Here is a 23800-nt window from a genome sequence, read left to right as displayed (position 1 = left end):
CAATAGCGAATACCGGGGACAAACATTACCTAAGTTTATGGAAGGAGAAGGAAAGAAAAGAATGGACTCAGTAGAATTTCTGGTGTATTTTTGTTGAATGACAACATTGTCTGATTGGCTTAATGCAACCTAGATTGTATACCTAAAATGGATGAGAGGGGGGGTGGGGGGTGGCTTGGGAGGAGGGAGGGTGGCGGAGAAAAAGTCACTGTATATGTGTGAAAAAGAAAAAGTGTATATCATGGCTAATGTGATTTATGGTGTGAAAAATAAAAAATGTAAAAAAAAACAAAAAAAACCCACCATTTGTAAGGGACTACGGTGGTATATTGTGGGGGGTGGGGGGAAGAGAGGTTGAGAACCGCTACCTTGGAACACGTTGCTCTTACCTGCAGCTCATGTAACCTGGCCATCCCTTTATTGAAGAAGAGATTGTAAGCAAAGCCGACAGCGCTAGGACCCGGCATGTCAGCCACAGTTCTCAGGCTCTTCTGTCTTTTGGTCAAGAATGGTTTCGCCAGCATCCCTGCAACATACCTGTAGCACGCGGAGAAGCGCTTAGCCAGCTTTAGAAGTAAAGACATTACAAATACCCGATTAAGATAATGCAAATCATCCTCACCTTCATTCCGTGGGGGTTTATATTGCAACAACCCCGGCTGCCTGCGGACGTATGAATTTTTATAAGCCGCCGAGCCAATCAGGAGTGCTAAGCTGGTATCGTTTGATACAGCACGCCGGTTGTTTCAGAGGACGTGCCGGCGAGGTTTGCGAAACAATGGTAAGAGGCTAATGAATTTTGGGGATAAGATCACAGAGATAAGAAAAGATGAAACGGCTCTATCGCTGTTGCTTTTAAAGATTAAGAAATTGCAAAATAGTCAGGTTTCAAGCATAGTTTATTTGAGGGGGAAGATTTCCAGTCCCCCCCAAAAAATGATTTCAGTTCTTGTTTTTCCAGAGCATCGTGCCTTTTTTTTGGCATTTTCCTCTTTCGAAGGTTTGGTAACTTAGAGGTGTCATTTATCGATATTTCGTTTCATCGTAATATTGCCCTGCTTTAAATTAAAGGTAGAGACGAAGACTCACTAATGTGTTTCTTATAGTGATCAGGAGAGGGTCAAAGGGGCAGAAAAATATGGGGTCATCAGAGCTCACGGTGCCCTGTGGACACGGGATACACGCCAGCACCAACAGGAACGTTGCAAATGGAAAACTACAAGAAAGCATTGAATTACTGTGTCTTGGAACACGCAACGGGAGAATGTCCTTTGCGAAGTAGATACACAGATTACAACAGAATTGGTGACATTCTGTACCTGATTTCCAAATCACTAAATGAAGGGTCCGGTCCGTGGTTCAAATTTCACCACAGATTATTTGACTGTTGGGGCCTTCACCTGGTGCAAAGAAATTAGTGTTTGTTATTGCCCATTCCCTAATTGTCTGTGAGGTGGTTGTGAAGGGGTTTTTACAAAGGTCATAAAAAAAAGTCTAACCATTTAACCTTGACATTCAATGGCAATACACCACCAAGACCCCAACCATTATATTCTGGAACAGCCACACAACACCATGGCTAGGCTGGGCTTCCTACTGCATGCAACACCCCAAAGACTTTCCACCATCTACAAAGCATACATTCAGTGTGATCAAAGATTCTCCACTGATCTGGATGAATTAAGCATCAGGAGCTCTAAATCTCAACACCAATCCAGAGAATAACAGTCTGCCTGACTGGCACCCTGTCTATTATCAGCATACTGTGGCTGCATTGCGTATCATGTACAAAAGACTGCAGCCACCAAGCTGCTCTGACATCACTGACCTCCAGTACCAAGGAGCAGGCATGGAAACCTCACCTGCTGTGTACTCCCTACTGTCACATGTGACACTGAGTTGGAACTATAAACACTGGACCTTTAATGTCACCGGGGTCTAAATCCTGGCTTCCCTTCCACGATAGCACTCGCTAGAAGGTCCGCAAAGGTTCATCTCCACCTTCTCCGATTCCTCTGAAGGGTTTTGGCCTGAAACATCAACTATCTTTTGCCTTCATTGGACCTGCTGAGGTCTTCCAGCATTTTGTATTTCTCCAATAAATTACTGGGGATGTACATATCTCAAGAAATGAATACTTTGATGGAATTTTTTTAAAAAGTAAGCCTGCAGCTAATTTGGTCTATTTTACACAGTTATGCATGACCCTTTTCTATGAACCTGAACATTGCTTTATTATACCCATTTAGTAAGCAAAAATATAATCGCATCACATGCCTTAATGGTGAGATCATGTACTTTTCAATAATTCTGCCGATTTAAAAAATAAACTCCATTTTCTGGGTTCCAAGTATTGACCACATTTCTGGATTTAAAGCTCCTACAATTTACCGGTGTTAATTAAATAGAAGGAATACTTTGTCATGAATAGCAGTCCATTGGAATAAGTTTGGTCACAAACAAACAAAGCCAAGTTGCACATGATTTTATTTTATTTTATTTTTTTTTTTAAATGTAATTTTACCGACCCACTTGTTTTAATTGCATCCAGTGAATGATGAGGAACCTTGTGTTCAGTGTTAAGATGCTGTTTCCTTTTGCAGAACATTTTGAAACCACCTGGGCTTTGAGCAGATTTCATCTTTTTGCCAGAAGGGACAGCCAGGTCCATCCAAATGAGAATCCCATGCAAATACTTTCCCCACATCTCCACTTGGGCAGATCAGTGGGGAAAAGCTTTCCACCTAGATTTTGTTTTATATGCAAACAACTCATCAAGATCAACAGATGTCAATTCTGCCCTGTAACCTTGGTGAACAAATATTGACTTAAAAAAAAATCCAGATATTCCTTTTTAAGCCATTTTCATTTACAAGGACACAAAAAAGCCTTCCACATATTCCCTCCACCCAAAATAACTCTTATCTAATCACCAGATTCTGGGTCAAAAGCTTTAAAGCCTTGTGTGGTTCTTTGCAGCCCTAATTCACATGATCAGTTACTTATTGTCCTTTTACAAACCTTGTGCTGTAATTAACAACTCATCCATCTGAAAACACAACAACTTTGATGCAAACAGCCCAAGACTCAATGTCTAAGATAAAATAGCAAACTTGATCTATGACTGGTGTCAAGGTGAACATGAGCCAGTTGAATCTGATCCATTATCAAAGTCTACTGCAATTAGTATAATTTTTAAAATTTTAGACATACTGCACAGTAATAGTTTGGCCCACGAGCCCATGGTGCCCAATTACATCCAAATGACCTACAACCCTGGTGCATTTTGAATCGTGGGAGAAACTGGAGCACCCAGAGGAAACCCACGCAGACACAGGGAAAATGTACAAACTCCTTACAGACAGCATGGGATTTGAACCCTGGTCAATGGCACTGTAACAGAGTTGAGCTAACCGCTATGCTAATTGTGACATATAGATTTGTAGATTTTAGATTTACAGAAGTTTTGTGTGTGGAAACCAATTCTGACTGGTTTCATCACAGACTGGTTTGGTCATTTGTGTGTCTGGGAACACAGGTCACAGAAAGTAGCAAACCTCGCCAAGTTCATCACAGGCTCTGACCTCCATCCGTTGAAGACATCTTCATGAGGCGCTACCTCAAGAAGGCAGCCATCATCATAAAGGACCCCCTCATCCTCTTCTCACTGCTATCTTCAGGCAGAAAGTACAGAAGCCTGAAGACCAGTACCTGCACATTCAAGAACAGTTTTTTTTTTAAAAAAGTTATCATGCTCTTATACCTCCTGTTACTACACAAAGGCCTGCACTATTGAAATACCATTTTGTTTTCCTCTTGTACCAATTGTAACTGTGAATATTTATTATGCATCTTTTATATTCATCATATCTTTCCACACTAGGGTATTGTAGCTGGTTTTTTTAAAAAAAAAAGTACCTGTTTGGCTGCAGCAAGAATTTCATTGTTACTTTGTGTCTATCATATGGATGTGCAGCAGTCAATTTGTACACTGCAAGATCCTATGAACAGCAAAAGAAATGGATGGCCAGTTAATCCAACTTTTGACGGTAAATGTAGAGGGAGGAGAATTGGCCACTTCAGTGCCATAATGCTCCTTTGGTGAGAGAATCTTTTTATTCAAACAAATAAAAGGTCTCACTACTGAAATCTCCAACAGTGCATCACTCCCTGAGTTCCACACTAAACTCTTAATTTGACTTGGCAAGAACTGTATTTCAAGGGTAGATGACACAGCAGATAGTCATCCTAAAAAAAGTCAGTTATTTAGAACTGTAATGTTGCATTAAGCCTGCCTGATAAATTCTTGCATGTGTAGAGAATGAAAACCATCACTTTTTATGATTGCTGGATGCTCCAAAGCTGCTAAATTATTTCTGAAGTGTAGTCATTGCTGTGATTCAAGTAACACCATTAGAAGCTGTTGAGTAGAAGTAAATGCCTTAGAATATTTGTGTTATCACACAAATCTGAAAAGCTTGCTAAAATAAACAGCAACAATGACAACTGAAAATGTCAAGTAGGATTTCTTATATCGGGTCATTATAATCATACAGTTTTTTAAATAAAAAATCACTTGAGGCAATCTTAGGAAAAAAAATTAGAACTTCTCAAAAATGGCACAAGCAGTTTTTCAATGCTTCTACTGCGCGGTATCAAAATACCTACCCATCATGCAATTATAGTTTGCAATGTTCGGCATGCTAGATTTGTTTGAAACACAAACTGCAGATGGTGGAATATTTATTGTATCTGGCTTGAGCTTTTTTGAAAAAAACCACAATGTGGAGGATTCTTCAATGCAATGTCGTCATTTGCTGGGAGGCAAGGAATGATATCCTCATGACTTTTCTCCTTCAGTTTTTGGCTTCAGGTATTTTTCCCCCTCAATTCGTCGGAACACAGCAGTAAAGTTCTGTCCGCCACTCCTCAATACTTTTTTACCTTCTTCTGTGCATACACCCAGACGGTCGACAATTATGTCATCCTTCTAGTTTAAATAAAAAGATAAGCTTCAGAAAAGTATCCTCCATGGCTGCGAAGGTCAAAGGAGAAAGGGGCAACTTGCTCCCTCGCCTTTGTGGAACGGGAAGTGAGAGAGCACAATGACAGTAATACAGGGGCAACACAAAACAGAAAATTCTGGCTCCAAATTGCAAAAGGCTCCAAAATGACAACATTTTGCAACAAATGTGCTCTGACAGGAAGACGAAAGATAATCTGAGAAGGTTCTACTGCATGCATGGTTAAACATGGTGGCAAAATTGAAACCAACCTTTCAGTTTGAAATTTGCAAGATTCCCAATTAGTCTGAGTGAGAGGATGGATCAGCTCACGATTAGAATGGTGAAGCGAACTCGACGGGCTGATGGGCCTACTTCTACTCCGATAGCCAGAAGGAATTCTGGACTTCAGAATGTTGGTGCTTTTAGAAAATAAATCCCAATTGGTACAAGCATCACATTGATCTTCTATCCCCTTTTGCACATGTAGGTTTCTGAGGGCAAAGGCAGGATATCAGCTGATGATTAAAGAGGCTCAGCGCCCAGGGCTGAGGGAGTGACAAATAAGATTAATTTTCTCAATTCCTGCTAGACAGGGCACTTGGCTGATTGGGCCAGAACAGGATAGGGCTAAAGAAGCTCTCACCAAATCACACAAAATGAAATGTAGCCTTGGAAAGTTAGCAATAAAAAGTAGAAAATACTGGTCAAATAACAAAAGCACAAAGCATTTGGAATACATATTATGCTTTAGCAGTACACCCAAGACAAAACACCACAATCGTGTCCTGACATAAAAGTCATATGTAATTCTCACCAAATCCTCTGGTTGTACATCTTCAAACAATGGGTGCTCCGTGAAGTGTTTGACCATCCACTCGTGTACTTCCTGCACATCAGTAATGGTATAGACCAAACCCTATTGTGGAAAAAGTACAGATAGTTACCAAAAAAAATTAAATGTGGTCTTACAGAAATTACTTCATAAAACTACATGTTGAATTTTGAAAAGAAATTCAATATTTTTCATTAGAAGTTTTCAAATGAGTTGCTTTTGATTTCTCATTTCTATATTAATACTGTAAATGGGTTGGGGCGGACTCCAGAAGCATGTAAGCAGGTAAAGTGAATGAAGTGGACAGATGATGCATCAAAACAGCAGGGTTACGATGACCACCATGATGTAATCAAACCAAGGTAATCTACAATTATAATTTTTTTATAAAAATCACACCAAGACCCACAACAGGATTACCAAAGAAACATTTAGACCAGAAGACATAGGAGCAGAAATAGGCCATTCAGCCCATCAAGTCTGCCCCACCATTCAATCATGAGTTGATCCATTTTCTCTCTCAGCCCCACTGCCCGGCCTTCTTCCCTTAACCTTTGATGCCCTGGCTAATCAAGAACCTATCAATCTATGCCTTAAATACACAAGAGTGCAAGAGTATGTATCAGGTCAAATGACAAACTGGTCGAGGAGGAAAGAGAAATAGAGAGATTCAAGGAAGGGAATTCCTGAGCTTGGTACCCAGACAGCTGAAAATACACCTATCTATGGTATGATGAACCACAGACACTGCCTCACTGACTTTTTTTTTGTAAGGTGGTTGATATAAATGTTTGCACTGGTGATGCTACTGAAAACAATGAATTTCGTGATCTATTCACAACAATAAATTCTGATTCTGAGAAACTGGATCTGAACTTACTTGAGAGTCCAATACATGTCTGTGGTTAAAAGACTAAATTCTACATTTGCTCCCCTTATTTAAGAATACACTGGGATTGGAGGAAGCCTAAAAGATTCACTGGACTAATTCCTGGAATGAGAAGGATGTCAAGTTCATTGTCACATGTACAGAGGTGCAGTGAGAATGGTTGTTTTGAGAGCAGTCCAGCTAGTCAACCCATACATAGTACAGCAAGTAAAACTGCAGAGGGCAGAGATCAGTCAATACAAAGTCATTTTACTGGTGCGAGGTTTAGGAATCTGATCATGGGGTGGAGAATGGGGGGGGGGCAATTGTCCTTGAATCTTGTGGTGCATGGTCTCACAGTTGTAAATCAATAGTTTGGGGGAACCACATTCACAACTCTCTCTGCTGTTTCCTGCAGTCTTGGGCACAACAGTTTCCATCCCATGCAGTGATGTGCACAGACAGGATGCTTTCAATGGTGCACCTGTAGAAGTTGTAATAGAAAGCAGGTGACGTAGTGAATTTCAAAGTTCAGATTTATTGTCTGATTACATAGATGACATCACATACAACCCTGAGATTCTTTTTCTGTAGCCTTACTTAGGAAGTAGGAATTTTTGAGGGAATAGGGGCACTGGTTAGCTTCCTTGGCTATCATGTCAATGTGGTTGGGCCAGGACAGGTCACTGGAAATATTTACCCCAAGAAACAGTCTTCATTCAACTTGGCACTGCTGATGTGGATCAGGGAGTGAGGACCATCCCTCCTCCAAATGGCCCATACCTGCTCCTATTTTCTTATGATTTCAAAATTCAATTTATTGTCATGTAATAAAACCATTGTCATATTACACAAAATACAGCAGACAGATTCACCATCAGCAGAAATTGCCTGAAGTGCTTTTTACGGTCAGAGAAAGAGAAGCAAAAGAGAGTCCCCCAAGAGTCCCTGTTTCCGTGGATTCACCTCCAGCGCTCCCACAGCCACAGAGTCCAGTCCAAATCATTAGCAACCTGAGCTCCAGATCAGATCCTCCGACACGACCATGAAGCCAGCATCCTCAGCAATACCTGGTACCCTTTCAGCCAGTTCTGAGCCAGCCTTCAGCAGTCCACAGCCTGGTGTGAGTCTCTTGACTGCAGTCTCCAGCAGTCTTCGTGGGTTCCTCACCTCGAGTGTCCAACAGTCCACCGCCTTTGTGGGTCCTGCAACCGCAGAACTCTTCACTGGTCTGCTGCCGTGGTCACCAACCTGTGGGTCTTCTCCTTCTCAGACAGTGGTGGTGGCACAGACCTCAGTTGCGTATTTTAAATAAAACCTCCTGTTGGCTCTATTAACGAGCCGTTCAAAGCCTGTGCAGAGCTGACAGCAGTCAGACTGGATGGTTGAATCCTGTGGGGAAGCGCTGTGACTCCACTCCCCATGGGCCCGCACCAGCAACAGCGCTGCCATTTTTTCTTTGAACAGCCCAAATGTTGCTGGCTTCTTCTCACAATTACTCAACAACGAAAAGGTTCTGTGCACCAAATGTGATTCCACCTTTCCCAAGACGAAGGGCTGCTTGTGCATGCTTTCAAATGACATTCAAAATTAAAAGCTACTTACCCCCACACGCAGAATATAGGCATATTCAGCCAGCAACGTTGAGCTTATAATTCTCCATTTATGTTTCGTCTTTTTAAAATGAGGATCCGGAAAAAGAAAGAACATCTTGCTTAACTGCAAAGATAAACATAGTTTACAGATGTTCTTTCAAATGAAAGCAATGTGCTTTCGAGAAAGGGAAAATGGATAAATATTGAACATCGGAAACAACAGTGAGCTGTTCAACCCCTCAAGTCTGAATACTAATTTTGTATCTTGTGTATTTTTCTGCTCAATTCCTTAACTCCTTTAAGTAAATTTAAATTTAGACATGCAGCACAGTGGGGGCATGGCAAGATGGCGTAAGGATCAGACGTGCCTTCCAGTCCTCTCCTGACTCTATCTTATTGTTTTGTCTAGAAATGCCCGTTAAAATTCTTTAAAAGTTTAGATAATTTCAGTGCTTTTTATGATGGTACAATTGGTGGAAAAGAGCAAAAAAAAAAAACGACAACAGATCATCAAAAAACTACATTTTCCAAAAGTTCAAGTTTTGGAGCCTACCTACAGGAAAGACACCGGGACTCAGCGTGAAATGGATCCCAGGAGAGAGGTACAGTGTTCGGATGTAGAGCTCTATGTTACATCGGTAGAGCCCCCTAAAGAGGGCGCCAAACAGCCTTTAGAACAAAGAGTTACTCAAAGGCATTTGTCAGCTGTAGAAGTGGCGCTGCAAACTGCATCTCTTGAGATACAAGAACCTATACAACTTGATGTACTGGGAGAATTTAATACATTATGGACTGGGGAAAACCCCGGTCAGCGTCCTCCAGTCATTGCTGGAGAGGCTGTGGCTGGGGTTTCCACACGCAGTCATACTACAAGGAAGGCAACCAGAATGAAGGAAGGAATAGAAGATCCTTTGGAGAAGAAGCAGGAATCTGTTGAGCCAAAATCTCTTCCAATTGAAAAGATTTTTGTGAATCTTGAATCTAAATTATCTTATACAATGCAGGGATTATTCAAGATCATGACTGAACTTGGTACTAGGTTTAATACTTTGGAGCTTTTAGGCTTGAAGTGAGAGATAAATTTAATTCGTGTGAAGAAGATATAGACGAAATACGGGATCAAGTTTTTTTTTTATAAATTTTTTATTTTTCACACCATAAATCACAATAGCCATGATATACACTTTCTCTTTTTTACACTTTTTCTCCCCCCCCCTCCCTCCTCCCAAGCCACCCCCCCAACCCCCCCTCTCATCCATTTTAGGTATACAATCTAGGTTGCATTAATTCAGTCAGACAATGTTGTCATTCAACAAAAATACACCAGAAATTCTACAGAGTCCATTCTTTTCTTTCCTTCTCCTTCCATCAACTTAGGTAATGTTTGTCCCCGGTAGGTTTTCGCTATTGTATTTAATGTAAGGCTCCCATACTTGTTCGAATATTTCAATATTATTTCTTAAACTATATGTTATTTTTTCCAATGGAATACATTTATTCATTTCTATATACCATTGTTGTATTTTCAAATTATCTTCCAATTTCCAGGTTGACATAATACATTTTTTTGCTTCGGCTAGGGCTATCTTAACAAATCTTTTTTGTGCATCTTCCAAGTCAATTCCAAATTCTTTATTTTTTATGTTACTTAGGAGAAAGATCTCTGGATTCTTTGGTATATTGTTTTCTGTTATTATATTTAATATCTGATTGAGATCATCCCAAAATTTTTCTACTCTCTCACATGTCCAGATTGCATGAATTGTTGTTCCCCTTTCTTTTTTACATCGAAAACATCTATCAGATACTGTTGGGTCCCATTTATTTAACTTTTGCGGTGTAATGTATAGTCTGTGTAACCAATTATATTGTATCATACGCAGCCTCGTATTTATTGTATTTCTCATCGTTCCAGAACATAATTTCTCCCATGTTTCCTTTTTTATCTTTATATTTAAATCTTGTTCCCATTTTTGTTTAATTTTACCATTTGTTTCCTCATTCTCCTTTTCTTGCAGTTTAATATACATATATGTTATAAATCTTTTGATTAACATTGTATCTGTAATCACATATTCAAGGTTACTTCCCTCTGGTAAACTCAGACTGCTTCCTAATTTGTCCTTCAAGTAGGATCTCAATTGGAAATATGCCAGCACTGTATCTTGAGTTATATTGTATTTTCTTTCATTTGTTCAAAGGATAATAATCTATTTCCTGAAAAACAATTTTCTATTCTTTTGATCCCTTTTTTCTCCCATTCTCTAAAGGAAATGTTATCTATTGTAAAAGGGAGTAACTTGTTTTGCGTCAATATTAGTTTTGGTAATTGATAATTTGTTTTATTTCTTTCTACATGAATCTTCTTCCAAATATTGAGTAGATGATGTAATACTGGAGAAGTTCTATGTTGTACCAATTTTTCATCCCATTTATATAATATGTGTTCAGGTATCTTTTCCCCTATTTTATCTAATTCTAATCTGGTTCAATCTGGCTTTTCCCTTGTTTGATAAAAATCTGATAGGTATCTTAATTGTGCGGCTCTATAATAATTTTTAAAGTTTGGCAGTTGTAAGCCTCCTTGTTTATACCATTCTGTTAATTTATCTAGTGCTATCCTCTGTTTCCCCCTTTCCATAAAAATTTCCTTATTATTTTCTTTAACTCCTTGAAGAATTTCTCTGTCAGGTGTATTGGCAATGCCTGAAATAGGTATAATATCCTTGGAAAAATGTTCATTTTAATACAGTTTATCCTTCCTATTAGTGTTAGTGGTAAATCTTTCCAATGCTCTAAATCGTCCTGTAATTTTTTCATTAGTGGATAATAATTGAGTTTATATAGTTGACCGAGATTTTTATTTATTTGTATACCTAGGTATCTTATTGCTTGCATTTGCCATCTAAATGGTGATTCCTTCTTAAATTTTGAGAAATCCGCATTATTCATAGGCATTGCTTCACTTTTATTTACGTTTATCTTGTAACCCGACACTTCTCCATATTCCTTCAATTTCTGATATAATTCTTTTATTGATAGTTCTGGTTCTGTTGCGTTCTAGGAGCCGTAGGTGGTGCCGGTAGAGGACCCATGATTCGGAGCCGAACAGGAGTGTGGGTATGACAACGGCTCTGTATACGCTTATCTTTGTGAGGTTTTTCAGTTGGTTGTTTTTCCAAACTCTTTTGTGTAGTCTTCCAAAGGCGCTATTTGCCTTGGCGAGTCTGTTGTCTATCTCATTGTCGATCCTTGCATCTGATGAAATGGTGCAGCCGAGATAGGTAAACTGGTTGACCGTTTTGAGTTTTGTGTGCCCGATGGAGATGTGGGGGGGCTGGTAGTCATGGTGGGGAGCTGGCTGATGGAGGACCTCAGTTTGCTTCAGGCTGACTTCCAGGCCAAACATTTTGGCAGTTTCCGCAAAGCAGGACGTCAAGCGCTGAAGAGCTGGCTCTGAATGGGCAACTAAAGCGGCATCGTCTGCAAAGAGTAGTTCACGGACAAGTTTCTCTTGTGTCTTGGTGTGAGCTTGCAGGCGCCTCAGATTGAAGAGACTGCCATCCGTGCGGTACCGGATGTAAACAGCGTCTTCATTGTTGGGGTCTTTCATGGCTTGGTTCAGCATCATGCTGAAGAAGATTGAAAAGAGGGTTGGTGCGAGAACACAGCCTTGCTTCACGCCATTGTTAATGGAGAAGGGTTCAGAGAGCTCATTGCTGTATCTGACCCGACCTTGTTCGCAAATAGACTGATTTTATATTCCCTGTCTTTTATTTTTATTCCTTTTATATTATTATCTATTCTTATCGATTCTGCTAGTGGTTCTATAGCTAGCGCAAACAATAATGGTGATAGTGGGCATCCCTGCCGCGTTGACCTGCTTAAGTTAAATTGCTTTGATACATGTCCATTTACTGTCACTTTCACTAACGGTCCCTTATATAATGCTTTAATCCAATTAATATACTTCTCCGGTAAACTGAATTTTTGCAATACTTTGAACAAGTAATTCCATTCTACTCTGTCGAAGGCCTTCTCTGCGTCTAAAGCAACTGCTACTGCAGGTGCTTTATTTCCTTCTACTGCATGAATTAAGTTAATAAATTTACAAATATTGTCTGTTGTGTGTCTTTTTTTGATAAATCCAGTTTGGTCTAAATTTACCATTTTCGGTACCTGTTCTGCTAATCTGTTTGCTAATAGTTTAGCTATTATCTTATAATCTGTGTTTAGCAGAGATATTGGTCTATATGACGCTGGTGAGAGTGGATCTTTCCCTTGTTTTAGTATCACTGTAATTATTGCTGTTTTACATGAATCTGGTAAGTTTTGTGTCTCATCAATCTGGTTGATTACATCCAGGAGGGGCGGTATTATTAGATCTTTAAATGTTTTGTAGAATTCTATTGGGAGTCCATCCTCTCCTGGTGTCTTATTATTTGGTAATTTTTTTATTATCTCTTGTATTTCTACTGTTCCAAATGGTTCTGTTAATTTATTTTGTTCCTCTATTTGTAGTTTTGGTAGTTCAATTTTAGTCAAAAATTCATCTATTTTCCCTTCTTTCCCTTCGTTTTCAGTTCGGTATAATTGTTCATAGAATTCTCTGAAGTTTTCCTTAATTTCTTTTGGATTATATGTAATTTGTTTGTCTTTTTTCCTTGTTGCCAATACCATTTTCTTAGTTTGCTCTGTCTTAAGCTGCCATGCTAAGATTTTGTGTGTTTTTTCACCTAGTTCATAATATTTCTGTTTTGTCTTCATTATATTCTTCTCCACCTTATATGTTTGTAATGTTTCATATTTTATTTTTTTATCTGCCAATTCTCTTCTTTTGGTTGTATCTTCCTTTATTGCTAATTTTTTTTCTATGTTTATTATTTCCCTTTCCAACTGCTCTGTTTCCTAATTATAGTCCTTCTTCATCTTGGTTGCATAACTTATTATTTGTCCTCTAATGAATGCTTTCATTGCGTCCCATAGTATAAACTTATCTTCCACTGATTCCGTATTTACTTCAAAGTACATTTTTAATTGTTTTTCAATAAATTCTCTAAAATCCTGTCTTTTAAGTAGCATGGGGTTTAATCTCCATCTATACATTCTTGGAGGAATGTCCTCTAGCTTTACTGTCAGTATTAAGGGTGAATGGTCCGATAGCATTCTCGCTTTATATTCTGTTTTTCTTACTCTATCCTGCATACTAGCTGATAACAAAAATAGGTCTATTCTTGAGTATGTTTTATGTCTAGTCGAGTAGTATGAGTATTCCTTTTCTTTTGGGTTTTGTTTCCTCCATATGTCCACAAGTTTCATTTCTTGCATTGATTTAATTATAAATTTGGTTACTTTGTTCTTCCTGTTAATTTTTTTCCCCGTTTTATCCATATTTGGATCCAAATTCAGATTGAAATCCTCTCCTATTAGTATGTTCCCTTGCGTATTAGCTACCTTCAAAAAGATATCTTGCATAAACTTTTGATCTTCTTCGTTAGGTGAATATATATTAAGTAGATTCCAAAGCTCCGAATATATCTGACATTTTATCATAACATATCTCCCTGCTGGATCTATTATTTCCTCTTCTATTTTAAATGGCACATTTTTGCTAATTAATATAGCCACTCCTCTTGCTTTTGAATTATACGATGCTGCTGTTACATGTCCTACCCAATCTCTCTTTAATTTCTTGTGCTCCAATTCAGTTAAGTGTGTTTCTTGGACAAATGCTATATCTATTTTTTCCTTTTTCAGTAAATTTAGTAGTTTCTTCCTTTTAATTTGGTTATGTATTCCATTAATATTTAAAGTCATATAGTTTAGCGTAGCCATTTTATATTTTGTTTATCTTCTCTTTCCGTTTTTCCATCATTACCTTTCCTCCTTTTCCATTTCTGTTTTCTTATTTTCAACTCTTTACCAGACAACATTCCTACAACATCCAACATTTTCCTTATTCTCCTATTTCTATCTTCTCCCCTTCCCCTTCTGAGTTGTCCTTTATCCCTTGTCGGACAACCACATCTCCCCTCTCCATTTGGATTTGCGAATCCACTCGCAAGCGTCAACTGATTTTGCAGTGACCGCTCTTTTCCCCCACCCAGCCCCCCCCCAGAAAAGATTTCACTTTTCATATGTCACAAAGGTCACTCTTTTAATTCCCTCCTTATTCTCTCTATTCCATTACCTTCCCTTATTAATTCTTGTCTATACTATCTATGTTTTCCTCTAATTACAGATACTTTCACGTATGCCCATTGTCTCTATTCACTCTTATACCTCTTTACCCGCATACATATCAATCGTGGTCATTTTTACCCTCATTACTCGTCTTCATCCCTCAGTCTCTTTTTGTCTTTACCCACATACATATCAATCGTGATCATTTTTACTCTCATTACCCGTCTTCATCCCTCAGTCTATTTTTGTAATTGTTCTGCAAATTTTCGTGCTTCTTCTGGATCCGAGAACAGTCTGTTTTGTTGTCCTGGCATAAATATTTTCAATACCGCAGGATGCTTCAGTGTAAATTTATATCCTTTCTTCCATAAAATCACCTTTGCTGTATTGAACTCTTTTCTCTTCTTTCGGAGTTCAAAACTTATATCTGGATAAATGAAGATTTTTTGCCCTTTGTACTCCAGTGGTTTGTTGCCCTCTCTTACTTTTTCCATTGTCTTCTCCAGTACCTTTTCTCTTGTAGTATATCTTAGGAATTTTACTACAATAGATCTTGGTTTTTGTTGTGGTTGTGGTTTAGGGGCCAATGCTCTATGTGCCCTTTCTATTTCCATTTCTTGCTGTAGTTCTGGACATCCTAGGGCCTTAGGGATCCATTCTTTTATAAACTCCCTCATATTCTTGCCTTCTTCATCTTCCTTAAGGCCCACTATCTTTATGTTATTTCTTCTGTTATAATTTTCCATTATATCTATTTTTTGGGCTAGTAATTCTTGTGTCTCTTTAGTTTTTTTATTAGATTCCTCCAATTTCTTTTTTAAGTCTTCTACCTCCATTTCCGCTGCTATTGCCCGTTCTTCCATCTTGTCCATTTTTTTCCCCATTTCTGTTAAGGTCATATCCATTTTATTTATTTTCTTTTCTGTGTTGTTTATTCTTCTTCTTAAATCATTGAATTCCTGTGTTTGCCATTCTTTAAATGACTCCATGTATCCTCTAACAAGAGCAAGTATATCCTTTACCTTGCCTTTCCCTTTATCTATTTCACTGTATTCTTCCTCTTCTTCTTCCTCTGGGTTGGCCATCTGTTGTTTCTTTGATGCCCTTTCCTCCTCTTCTTTCTTGTTTCTATTGTCTTCTGTGGTCTCTTCTTGCTGCAGGTGTTCTGCAGCTGTCGTTGCCGGCTGTGGAGATCGACTCCCCAGCTGGTCCCCCCTCCCGTCGGTGTGTTTTTTTTCATGCGCGGTTGTGCACTTTTACTCGGCTCTGTGAGCCATTGTTGTAGTTCTTTTTCTACCGACCTGAGGTAGTGGGCTCCTCTCTCCACAGCGGGCTTCTTCGGACAGGTAAGGCCTTCACCTTTTTCCTCCGTTGTCTTCTCTTCCTCTCTTCTTTCCGTTGATTTTGATTTTTCTCCTTTTGTCTCCATCTTCTTTCCACCTTTATACTCACTTTTCTTTAACTTGTATTTCTGTGCCTTTGTATTTTCTCTTGTTTTTCCCGACTTTTCTGGAGAGGGCTGGAGTTCACCGTCCGGCCACAACTCCATCACGTGACTCCTCCCCGGGATCAAGTTTTTGATGTGACCAAAATGGTCGAAGACTTACAAATTCAAAATAAAAATTTGGTGAAAAAGATTGATTATTTGGAAAATCAATCCAGACGGAACAATATAAAGATTATTGGTTTGCCGGAAGGTATGGAGGGACCAGACCCAAGAAAATTTTTTACTGAATGAATTCCGCAGGTGTTGGGTCAAGAACATTTCCCGGAAGGTATAATACTGGAACGTGCTCACAGAGCCTTGCGTAGAAGACCTATTTCAGGTCAAAGTCCAAGACCTGTTTTGGTTCGTTGCTTGAATTATTATGACAGAGAAATAATTTTACGAGTGGCTATTAGAAATGCACAACAGAGAAAATCACCCTTGATAATTCAAAATAATTGAGTTTTCTTCTATGCGGATTTGAGTCAAGAAGTTATGTTCCAACGACGGGAATTCAATCCTGCTGAAGAGTTGTTGTGGAAGAAAGGTTATAAGGCAACCTTTAGATATCCAGCTGTTTTGAAGGTTTTTCAAGATGGTTGCCAACCAAAGTTCTTTGATTCTCCAAAGGAAGCTATAGCATTTGCTCAAGAGCTGCCAATTACTCAGTTTCAACAGAGACATAGTCCGCCGCGATCTCTAAGGAGACAAGAGATGGAAGAAAAGAGCCGTGCTCCAAGAAGGAATGGTTGTAATGGTGACTCAGCAGTTGGAGCTGATTAAAAGAAGAATTGTCCTTTTTTTTTTCTCATGTTTTTTTTAAAAAAAGGGATATTAAATAATGATGATGTTAGTTTAAATGAAGTGAGAGTTGGGGGAGAGAACTGGATAGGCACTATTTCCTGAAAGTCATCTGCTACGTGTGAGTTATCTCACACCCATTTTTTTTTGGGAGTTACCGCATTGCACGGTTTAGACGGGAGGGGGTATTTTTAACCTCCTACACGTTTTATTTTCCTTTTTTTGTATTATTAGATTAAAGAGTGAAAGGTTTTTTTTTGTTTAAATATAAAAAAAAGCATAAGAAAGTATTTGATTGTTTAAAAAACTAAAAATTGATGTGGTTTTTTTTGTAAAGTTTATTCAGTGGATAAGGAATATCTGAAATTTAAATGTGAATGGGATGGATAAGTTTAACTTTAACTTTAAGGTGAAAGGAGTGGTAATTCTGGTGTATATTATTTTGCTATTTTAGTTATAGAATGAAGGGAATAATGGTGAAAGTTATAAATTGAATTGTACAATTCTTGATGAGGCTTGAATTTTGTTTGTGGTTTATGTTCCATTTGTTGATGATATAGATTTCGTTGTAGATTTGTTTTTATTATTTGGATATCTGAATTTTAACATAATGATTGGGGATATTTAAATGTGGTATTGGAGCTTTTATTGGATAACTATTCAAGAGTAAAAGGGAAAAATGGTGGAAGAGTACTAAAATTGAATTGTACAATGCTTAATGAGGTTTGAATTTTGTTTTAAGATGGTGGTTTATGTGACTAATATGATGATAGATGTGAAGTTAGTTGATATTTGGTGAAGGTTTATCTCTATAGAGAAAGTTTTTTTCATGCTACAATTTTCTTTTAAGAATTGATTATTGTTTAAGAATTTTTGATAATGTTACTAACTACTAATTTTTTTATATCAAGTTTGAGTTAAATATATGTTTCATCTTAACTCAGTTTGTTAAATATATGCATTTAAGTTTGATTTAAATATGTTTTTTAAATCTGATATCTTAGTATTAATTACTTTTCTTTTTGTTAGTATTTTAATCGGTTATGTTTTTGTTTTTTTTTTGTAAGTGGGTTTTTCTTTCTCACATATATTATTAACTTTATTAATTCTTCACTCTTTATTTTGGGGGGGAAAGGGGGTGTTGGACTAATTTGAGTTGGGTTTATTAATGTGTAATAATTATTGGGGAGGGTATACTGAAAAAAATTAGGGATTATGATAGACAACTTCAAGCTGAACACAAAGATTATTTCAGATTTGCTGTATCACGTAGGAAATTGGAGAAACATTAAATTAACTTTATTGAATTTAGCATGTTTAATGTAAAGCGAATATTTGTAAAGTGGGGCATACCTATATATCGAAAAAACAGTACGTGATAGGAAAATTTAAGGCGATTTTCATGATCAGCTGCCCAAAATCCATAAAATACACCCAAAAATGTTCAGGAAGCAAAATCTTCATTGTTCAGTGGTTTCGGAAAATTTCAGAACAGTACTTCTAGAATTTAGATTTTGTGGGACAAGAGCATTGCCAAAAATGGCAACATTGAATGCCTCCCCTTGAACTGAGTTGCCTCTTTGGTCATTTCAAAGGGTAGCTGAGAGTTAAATATTGGCCAGATGGAATATTTTCTAAAGGACATGGTCAAACTGGATTCGTTTTAACAATACCAAGTGCCCTGCTATACAGGCCAGGATATACAATCCAAACTGATCAAAGGAATGAGAGAACGCTGAAGGCACCTTTCAGTAAAAAAAAATACTACAGATGCTCATTTCAACTTCAGATTTAATAGAATTTAAACCTCCAGTTTCTGTGGTGGTGGCATTTGAACTTGGCTTTGGATCATTAGTTGAGATAAAAACAGAATACTGGAGAAAGGTATGTGTGATGAGATACCCCGATGAAGGGCTCAAGCCCAAAACATTGGTTCTGCATCTTTATCTTTGCTGTATAAAGTTCACTGTTTGACCTGTTGAGTTTCTACAGCATCGTGTGTTTACTTCAATCATTGCATCTGCAAACTTTCCTGTTTTACTTCTTACATTGGTTATTTACCTTTGCTACATAAAGTTCACTGTTTGACCAGTTGATTTTTCCAGCTTTGTGTTTTTACTTCAAACAAGGTGTCTGCAGACCTTCATATTTTACTTCATTAGTTGAGGTTTCTGGATTATTACTCTAGTTATATAACCAGAATCAGTCACTGAACGAGCCAAGTACTGTACCTGTCCTTTGTTGAAAAAATTTGGTAAATACTTCATTGCGTTGCTTCTGATGCAAGCGATGTTCTGGTATTTCCCAGGGTTTGAAGCTCTCAGAGATTTGATACGATCTATGACATAGTCGGATACCTTCACTCGAATTTCGAGCCCCAGAATTAATGAATTGGGAAAGAGAGGAGACAACTCAACTGCAAGACAAAAATAAATGTGTGTCATTAGCATTGGGCTAGGTTTTAGTGCTGACTTTCCCGGAATAATAGATATTTGACATGTGCCAAATACCAAACAAATCTGCCCACACTCGATCCCATCCTCCACACGTCACAAATGAAGCACACACAAATCTCTGCTGTACAGAGATGTCAACATGCTTAAAGTTGCACCAAAACAGTAGCAAATTGGACAAACAGTATCTTGCATTCCAAAGTAAAAGACAAAAGTCTGCAGGAGGTAATAGGTGGATAAGGGATGGAGGGTACACAGCAAACGAGGGGAGGGGAGGGGGATAGCTCTGTGAATGGAGAGGGATGGGGTAGAGAACTGGAGGAAAGAAGTCAAATGGTTGGGGAAGAGAGGGAGAACAAAAAATGGCCGAGCAGAAACCAGAGAAATCAATTTTAATGCCATCTGGATCAAGAGTGCCCAGACAGAAATTTAGTTGTTGCTCCTCCAATTTACAGGTGGTCTTGGTTTGACAGCACGAAGCCATGGACAGACACGCAACTATGGGGGTGGGGCACTAAATTGAAATGGTTGACCACTGGAAGATCCCCATCACTGATGCAGACAGAGCGAAGGTGCTCAGCGAAGCCATCTTCCAGTCTGTGTTCAGTCTTTCCAATGTAGAGAAGGTCATAATGGGAGCACCGGATGCAGTAGATGACTGCCTGAAGATTCACAAGTGAAGTATTTCTTGTATAGGGCCCCAAATGGTGGTGAGGGAGGAGATGTCGGCCCAAGTGTGGCTCTTCCTGTGGATGCAGGAGGAGATGCCAAGGGGCTGATTAATGGAAGGGATGAGTGGGTGAGGGAGCGGTCCCTACGAAAGGGAGAGAAAGGAAAATGTGTCTGGTGGTGGGTTCATATGGCAGAAATTATGGAGGATGGTGTGATGGATGTGGAGGCTGGCAAGGTGATAGATGAGGACAAGGGGAATCCTGTTTTTGTTGACGTCTGGGGGCGGAGGGGGCCAGGGCAGATTTGGAGGAGTTTCAGGCAAGGACTGAGTTGATGGTATTCCTTGTATTCCATATTGGCAATCCCCAATCAGACAGCATTGATATTTTTGTTAACGCCTCCCCTGGTCTCTCTCGTTCCCTCAACCTACTTTCCTCTAGCTCTCCTTCTCCTGTCAGAGAGCTTTCTTTTAAAAAAAAATATTTTAATTTTGATTTTCAAATACTCAAATTCAGACAAGACACTATGTTACAACATTTATGTATAACACACGGAGTCCATTTTTCCCCTCCCCACGTGCCCCAATACAACCAAGAATAAAGTTATATAAAATTAAACAAATACAAAAAACACAATTACTGTTGAGGTCAAAGACCCTTGCGAAAAACTGAAAAAATCCCAGGTACTTAAATAAAAATGGGTAAGGGACAAAAAAAAAACAAGAGCATCTTATCTATGCCACGTCCCACTTCTTTGATCCCAATAGGTTCCCTGCTGGGACGATTTGTTTCATTTCCTTCATTCCGAAGGGGTGAAATTATGTCTGTTTACCTATGAGTTTCAAATAGGGTTGCCACACTTTAATGAACGTGTCATAATTCTTCCTTAAATCATACATGATTTTCTCCATAGGAATGCAACTCTGCTTTTCCATATTCCATTGTGTAATATTTAGTTGGGAGTCGGGACTTCCACATGACCGCTATACGCCTCCTGGCTACCGACAAGGTGACCTTCACAAATTGAATATGGTTCTTGGGTAGTTTAAAATTCATGTCCATAATGCTTCCCAGAAGGTACAATTCCGGATCCACTCTTACAATTTTTTTTCAGAATATTCCCCCCTTCCCCCAGCAGGATCTCACCTTTGCACCCAACCAAGTTGAGTAGGTAAAGGTACCAATTTCCACACCACACCTAAACCACAATTCCAAGATTTCTGATTTAGATTTAGTAATTTTCGTGGTGTGAGATTCAGTTGATGCAAGAAATTATATTGCACTGTATCTACCATTAATGACTGCTGTTATGCTGTCCCGACACAGATCTGACCAGCACCGCTCGTGGATTGTTGTGCTCAAGCGTGACTCCCACTGTTCCCTCAACCTGTGTTAACCAGGCTTCAGGCCGTCACTTTGGAATAGGAGATACATCATAGAAATAAACTTAAGCAGATTCCCCCTTCAAATTAGAATTTCCATGTCAGTACACATGGGCAAGGTCATGGATGGTCCCAGTTTGTCCCTCAAAAAAAATCTTAGTGGCAGATAGCAGAAAAATGTTCTATTAAACAAATCATATTTATTCCTCAAATGCTCGAATGACATGAGCTATCCTTGCATGTCACAATGCTCGATACACCTGATCCCCTCTGGCAACAGGTGAGAGCTCCCCTTCTTAGCCCTCTGCCCCCTATCACTTCTCAACTTCTTTCTCTTCTACCCTCCCACCTATAACCACTTACCTGTTAGCCTGTGCTCCTCCCCCTCCTTCCCACCACCTTTTTACTCAGGCATCTTCCCAGATTCATGAAGGGCTGAGGCCTTAAATGTTAATTGCCTTTCTTCCTACAAACACTGCTTGACCTGCTGGGTTTCCCCAGCTCAGTTGTGTTTTGTACTCTGCTGAATCATCTTTTCATTCTCTATGGGCTCCATTACCATCCTCTTTCACCTTCCATTATCAAACCTTCTCCCCTGCTTTCCACCAACCACAGACCTAGTCTTCTCACCTCCCACTTCCCCTTCAGCTTCAATTATTTCTCTCAATTTTTTTTTCCAGTTATGATGAAAGATTACCAAATTGAAATATTAATTTGGACCCTCTCTCCACAAGTGGAGACCCTCTCCAACATTTTTCTGTTTTATCTTGCTTGAAAAGACAGTCTAGGGTTTTTCATTAATTAAAACAAACTTTGACACAGGCAAAAACATTTCTCCAATAACACTCTTACCAAGTAGGCCTCCATAGCCACACCCTATGTCTGCAAATTCCACCTGAAACTTCACATTCTTGTTGTCAGTAAGATTTTTTTCACCATCATGATCCTGTTCAGAACATGGTTGGAAATATTCAGGGTAGTACTTAGACCAATCCATCTCCTCAGGCTTAACAGGGCTAGAGACAAAAAAAAACCTCTTTACATCCATAATCTCCCCCCCCCTCCCCCCCCCCCCCCCCCCCCCCTCCCCCCCCCCCCCTCCTCCTCCCCCCCCTCCTCCTCCCCCCCCCCCTCCTCCTCCCCCCCCTCCCCCCCCCCCTCCCCCCCCCTCCCCCCCCCCCCCCTCCTCCCCCCCCCCCTCCTCCCCCCCCCCTCCTCCCCCCCCCCCCCTCCTCCCCCTCCCTCCCCCTCCCTCCCCCCTCCCCTTTCTCCTTCCCCTTCTCCTTCCCCCTATTACCACAATTACTCACTACTCGAAGGCGTGATCCGCCATCGGATTGGAGTGAGCACGCTGTCGGTAGTAACGTTTTTGAGGAGCCGGCATCGCCATACCCACCGCGCGACACACACAGGCCGGCGCCCCCAAGCTACGTCATCAATACGCGAAAGAAGTCACATGAGCAGCTGCCGTTGCCGAGGAGACGCGAGGAAAATGGTAGCGGCAGGAAGATGCGGTCGTTGTCTGAGAAAAGTTAGGACTCTTTTAGGAAAAAGCGAAAATATATAAGTAAAATACTTCAGTTGGAGAAAAACAGAAGTCAAAACAGAAAATGGTGGAAACGCTCTGTGGAAAGAAGCAGAGTTGATGTTTCTTTCATGGCATCAACCTTCCCTTCACATTGATCTGGACCTCCTCGTTGTTCCAATGAAGATCAAGTTCAGGGAAGAACTTATCTTCCAACTGGGTATTCTGTATTACAGCTTTCAGTCCTCAACGCTGAGTTCAACAATTTCAGGTAACCAGCAATTCAATCATATAATCTTTCATAGGAATTAATTTCAAATAATGATTCTTCTTCCCCAGCTATACCTTCCCTGGCCACTTTATCCAGGTCTGTGTGCCACGCTTTAGGAGCAAGAAGTAAAACACAAAAGTCTGCGGACACAGTGGTTGGAGTAAAAACACGGTGCTGGAGAAACTCAGCAGGTCAAACAGTGTCCTTTATGTAGCAAAGATAAAGATACATAACCCACAATTTGAGCTTGAGCCCTTCATCAAGGTACGGGCAAAATGTTGACAGGCATCCAGTTCATCCTGCTGACTTATCCAAACCAGAGTGGAAGATGTGGCATCACCACCAGGGCTGGAAATCAAAAGGTAACATCATTGCTGCAAAATCCAAACCACAGTTAACTACTAAGAAACAAGCAGAGGTCAAAAATTACACATTACATACAGTGATCTTGTACTTCAACAAACTCCAGCAGAGCAATTTTAAAAATGTAACAGGATCAAAATTCAACAGAACGATAGGAACTGCTAATCTTTTAAAGTAAGCATCGTTACACAAAGTCAACTTATTCAAAATGAGATCCAGTTTACAATTTTAAACTTGTCATTGTATTCCAGTAATCTCTGGCACAGTCACAGGATCCATCACAGTTTTTCCAGCCTGTTCTTCTTTGGCTTGGCTTCGCGGACAAAGATTTATGGAGGGGTAAAGTCCACGTCAGCTGCAGGCT

General features: G+C 39.5%; 3 protein-coding genes and 1 long non-coding RNA gene across 16 annotated transcripts in view; 2 read left to right on the top strand and 2 right to left on the bottom strand.

The window, feature by feature from the left end:
* The window catches only part of cyp27b1 (cytochrome P450, family 27, subfamily B, polypeptide 1), a 55315-nt gene extending 54703 nt beyond the window's left edge, over positions 1–612 (bottom strand). The window contains exon 1 of the mRNA XM_069906088.1: positions 390–612. Within this exon, the coding sequence (XP_069762189.1) occupies positions 390–584 (195 nt within the window). The 5' untranslated portion in view covers positions 585–612. The remainder of the gene's footprint in view (positions 1–389) is intronic.
* LOC138747133 (uncharacterized) lies at positions 444–6702 on the top strand. The gene is made up of 2 exons (XR_011347330.1): positions 444–781; positions 1107–6702. It is a non-coding gene; the product is annotated as an uncharacterized lncRNA (long non-coding RNA).
* On the bottom strand, positions 4511–22716 carry mettl1 (methyltransferase 1, tRNA methylguanosine). Of its 3 annotated transcripts, none has more exons than XM_069906083.1 (6): positions 22588–22715; positions 22130–22293; positions 19003–19187; positions 8312–8425; positions 5821–5922; positions 4511–4990 (listed from the first exon to the last, which is right to left on the bottom strand). In XM_069906083.1, the coding sequence occupies exons 1-6, from the start codon at positions 22665–22667 to the stop codon at positions 4841–4843; spliced, it is 795 nt and encodes a 264-aa protein (XP_069762184.1). In that variant the 5' UTR covers positions 22668–22715; the 3' UTR covers positions 4511–4840. The 3 variants fall into 3 exon arrangements, with proteins under 3 accessions (XP_069762184.1, XP_069762185.1, XP_069762186.1); XM_069906084.1 differs by having other exon boundaries at positions 22575–22652; XM_069906085.1 differs by lacking the exon at positions 8312–8425 and having other exon boundaries at positions 22588–22716.
* The window catches only part of LOC138747131 (uncharacterized), a 116461-nt gene continuing 115220 nt past the window's right edge, over positions 22560–23800 (top strand). For all 11 annotated transcript variants that reach the window (XR_011347327.1, XR_011347323.1, XR_011347324.1 and 8 more), the window contains exon 1: positions 22560–23073. Coding sequence is in view for 1 of the 11 variants with exons in the window: in XM_069906086.1 (XP_069762187.1) it covers positions 22923–23073 (151 nt within the window). In the remaining 10 variants the exon portion in view is untranslated. The remainder of the gene's footprint in view (positions 23074–23800) is intronic.

The sequence above is a fragment of the Narcine bancroftii genome, chromosome 12 (genome assembly GCF_036971445.1).
Source record: "Narcine bancroftii isolate sNarBan1 chromosome 12, sNarBan1.hap1, whole genome shotgun sequence".
Taxonomy (NCBI): domain Eukaryota; kingdom Metazoa; phylum Chordata; class Chondrichthyes; order Torpediniformes; family Narcinidae; genus Narcine; species Narcine bancroftii.
The sequence above is the reverse complement of the archived record's forward strand: the minus strand, read 5'-3'. Positions and strand labels throughout refer to the sequence as shown.

Coding starts and splice junctions, on each gene's coding strand:
- mettl1 (XM_069906083.1), bottom strand. CDS start 22,667: ATGGCGATGCCGGCTCCTCAAAAACGTTACTACCGACAGCGTGCTCAC. Junction 22,294..22,587: donor GCGGATCACGCCTTCGAGTA/GTGAGTAATTGT, acceptor TTTTGTCTCTAG/CCCTGTTAAGCCTGAGGAGA. Junction 19,188..22,129: donor TGGCTATGGAGGCCTACTTG/GTAAGAGTGTTA, acceptor TTTGTCTTGCAG/TTGAGTTGTCTCCTCTCTTT.